Source organism: Centruroides sculpturatus, unplaced genomic scaffold, assembly GCF_000671375.1.
Source record: "Centruroides sculpturatus isolate CEXI.00-Female unplaced genomic scaffold, Cexi_2.0 scaffold665, whole genome shotgun sequence".
NCBI lineage: Eukaryota > Metazoa > Arthropoda > Arachnida > Scorpiones > Buthidae > Centruroides > Centruroides sculpturatus.
Window position 1 is genome coordinate 30,630 of NW_019385266.1, and position 4,380 is coordinate 35,009.

At 28.1% G+C, this 4,380-nt stretch overlaps 1 protein-coding gene across 1 annotated transcript; it reads left to right on the forward strand.

Annotated features, from left to right (window-relative positions):
• The first annotated feature begins 990 nt into the window (after positions 1-990).
• Positions 991-1,859, forward strand: LOC111636880. Its single transcript, XM_023382273.1, has 3 exons — positions 991-1,179; positions 1,306-1,559; positions 1,640-1,859. Exons 1-3 carry the CDS (start codon positions 991-993, stop codon positions 1,857-1,859), a joined length of 663 nt encoding a protein of 220 aa, XP_023238041.1.
• Positions 1,860-4,380: the final 2,521 nt, after the last annotated feature.

The window sequence follows — 4,380 nt, forward strand, 5'->3', positions numbered from 1 at the left end:
TTGTTGTTGTCGAAACTGTGTTGTATTTATGTATTGTATACTGGCATTTAGTTTGTAGTAATGTTTATATGTGTTTTTAACCACGATAAATACTGTATAACGTCTAAATACTCTTTTAATTTCCTGCTGCATATCTTGAAAATTTATAGACAATTCTCATTTATTTATTACTTAATCGTTCCACTGCTTGTTAATTGAAGTTTCTGGTAAAGAGTTTTAAGAAACACTAATAGAACATTCTATATAAACTGTATATAATATTTTTACAGAATAATATAAAAAGGTAATTATTAATACGTAGTAACATAAACATTATAACTGCAAAATCTCAATAGAGATTAAATATATTTCAGATAAAATATTCACAAAATTTATTTATTGAGTTTCAGATCGATTAAATAAAAAAAAATAGTATCAGTCTTTACTATCTTACAATATTAATGTATATTTTAAAAGACATTTATTATGACTATAGCTTTTATAATTATTTTTTTTTATTCAGGAAGCAGATGTGGCTTTTGTACCTGTAGGCATCAACTACGAACGCTTCTCTGCAATGGAGTTCACGTCAGTTTTTACTTTTTACCCTGTAGTTTTTCTTATTAAAGCTCCAGATAAGATTTTTGATTGGAATTCTATTACGAAGCCTTTCACCTTAAAGGTAAGTAACAATAACAAGTGTTAAACTATAACTAAAACTCAAACATAAAGTTTTATTTCATGTAATCAGGTTTGGATAGCTATATTTTCTATTGTATTGATATTTGGACTAACGCTATATAAAGTGCTAGAGAAGGACTTTATCGCTGCAAGAACAGGGAAACGATGGACTCTATGTACAGTTTTTTGGAATTTAGTTTGTACATTTCTTGGCAAAGGTAAATACATTAATTATGACATAACACAAATTTTAAGTTTAATATAGAAAAATACTATTCAATTTATTTAGGACTGAATCTAGACAAAGTGAAAAGGTTTGCATCTAGATTCATGATAGGAATTTGGTGGTTATCGATTCTTGTTTTGATATCCGGTTACAGTGGGGCGTTAATGTCTTTTATGACATGTCCTTTAACTGAGTCTGTTCCAAGAGATTTTCAGGAACTTGCTGTTTTTGTCCGCAACGGAGAGTTCTCATGCGGAACATACAAAGGATTTTTTGTGTGGAAAGACATCATGGTAAGTGTTTTAAATTTAAAAATTTATAATATTTATATGGAAGGATATCTTCTTAAGTGCTTTATAATTTCAGGATGTGTTCATTATAACGATTGTGTTTTTTATTAATATAATTATTAATTCTAGGAATCGAAGTCAGAAAATATTAAAATTATAAGTGAAAACATTCTCTCGAATAATAACTTCATGTCTACAACAGAAGGCATTAAAAAAGCGCAGAATGAACGATTTGCATACATAATGACTAAACTTGTGTTAAATCTGTACATCAGTAAAGTAGAAAGGCATAAATATGTGATGTCAAAAGATTTTTTTCGTTCATATATGATCGCTTTTGCAATCAGAAAGAATTTTCCATTTAAGAAGGAGTTATCTAACACGTAAATAATTTATATACTCATTTATACTGCATACCGCAATTAAAATTTATTTTTATATATTCAAAACGATCTTATTTTAGAATAACTCACATGTTTGAAGCTGGAATATTTGAGATATTGTATCCTCAGAAAGTTGAAGAATTCCAAAAAGCATCAGAATTCCAACCGTTGTCAATAGAAGATATTAAAAGTCCTTTGTTACTTATGGGCATTGGATATCTAGTGTCTTTAATCTGCTTAATCATTGAAATAATATTAACTAAAGTGATTAAAATTCTTACTCGTAATCGACTTTATTAATGCAAAATTATAGAATATAACTACAGTAAATTATNAAAAATATATTGCTATAACACACATATTTCTAACATCATTAATGATGAATGGTACACATGTTTATTAGTTGTGATTAACAAAGAACATTATGTGGGGTCTTCACGAATTAGATTACAATACAGACTATACAGTAGAGAACGCAATTTTGAAAAATTATGAAATACTTAATTTAAGTTTTATCATTGTTTTATTTTTTATAAACCAGTTTGTATCATTACTTTATATTAAATTCTTATACAAATTAATTTTATAACAAAAGAGTGTATCTGATCTATACTACTATAATCAATGTATAAAAACATAAATATGGAATAAATATCCTATGAAACAACATGACATTTGCAAACAACACTATGTTGGCTGATATTTCTATGCATTTCTTACAGTGGAATCAACATAAAAATTAGTGCAATAAAAAAAAGAATTTTAGAACACGAAAACAACAAATTAAACAAAAATAAAAGCTGCTTATAGCTGGCAAGATATAAAATGTGACTTCGAGTAATTAAACAGATTTGATATTTTTAATTAAATATATTAGTCAAACTGTATGGTTTATATACACTTCATATTATTCCTGAATATTCTAATTCACCTAAGAAAACTGCAGTTTTCACAAATCTATCATTCAAATATATATTTATTTCTACATACTTTTTAACTAAATATTATATTGAATGCATATATGTACATTTCAGCTCTAAAACTATGGGTTCGATTAACTCATAGTATTATACTTTTATCTTGTTATATGATGTTAAATTAAAACATTTTAATCTTAGTTTAAAAAAATATATTTCAAAAAAATATAAATTATAAGACATAAAATTATGTTTTTCAGTTTAGTTATTTTGCATATATTTAATTGTGATATTTAAATAGTTACATTATAGTGCACCCGATAAAAAAAGCCCTTGGATATCAAGATATAAGTGGTAAGTGGTATGGAATTACAGGACAAGTTGCAAACCAGGTGAGTAAACATAAAATTCAAATGTTTAAAATAAGTTAATGTTTAAAAAGCTAATTTTACTATCAATAAGTAAAACAACATAGCCGTATTTGGGACAAGACTATATCTCAGAGACTCACTACTAAGCGGAATTACTTTGACATTCAAGCGAGTCTCATTCTCATTTTCCAATTTTTTTCAGTATCTCTAGTTTTCAGCGCGATCATTCAGATTTTGCCGGCCATGTTTGCACTGTCGTCCACGATGCATTTTTGGTGAATTTAACCTATTTATGTCGAAATTTCTATCCATTGCGTGTTGGCCTGAGTCGAATTTTTGTTAATGAGTAACGAAATTTTTCAGTTCTTGAAATAAATAATCGTGGCTATTGTATTGTCTGAAATTATTTTTTTATTTTGCACAACTAATATCCAGTTTAATTCAATTATAACGTCATTGAATGTAACGACAAACTTAGTATAACGTCTGTAGCAGCGTAGCTAAAATCTGTATATGGGTCATTCTAAGTTAAGAGGTACTCACTGGTTAAGAGATGTGGCCACGACATAAATGTTAGAAATTTAATCTAAATATGTAACATTTTTATTGAAATAACTAATTTGTGCATATCTGCAAGGTGGCTAGTCAATTTATTTATTTTATCTTGTTTTATGAATGACCAGGGGAGATACTCAATACAGGGGAGAGACTAGGTGTACAAGGTAGGATACTTTATGAACAGGGGAGAGAGAGACTTTAACATTGCTTTATGAAAGAAAATAGACTTTTTTTTAAGAATCAACTTTATTTATTCATTTTATAATTATTAAATTATCAGACTGTTTATTTTCAAGCAGCCTGTTAATATCTTCATTCTGAGGAGGTGGTAGTAGCAGTGGGTCTTCATTATCCGAACTAGGAAGGGTTGTGGATTCATTACTTATGATTTGAAGTACTAAACGACATCTACGATTCTTTGCTTTTTCTCTTCTCAATTTTCTAGCTTCTCGCTGTTCTTGGGGGGTCATTTGGTTCACAGTCTTAACAATTCCTTTTTCTTTTTTCTTTTGATACTTTTCATGTTCTTTAAGTTTTTGTAGTACGTATTTGTCAGGGTCATTTTTTATGCATTGGTACCTTAATCTTTCTGCTACACGATTTTTTTCTAGGCGTTCTTCATGTGCCATTTTTTCCTTGCTAACATATTCTGTAAAAGACATATTATACCATAATTAAATGTATGAGATAGGCTAAAAGAGTAAAAATGTATATTGACTAAATTACGGAACGACAGTTCACTTGTTATCCATAAAAATACTATGATCTGACGTTTTTATATCTCCCCTGGAATCTTAAAAGGCAGGGGAGATATGACAGGGGAGATAATTTTTCATTAGAAAACCGAAATAATCGTAAGAGTATTTATCGTACACAATTAACAAATAAATATGAGAATCTATGCACAAATAACAGTAAATATACAAATAAAATAAAGTTCTTAGATAAATAATCACAAAATAAAACTTACCAGGG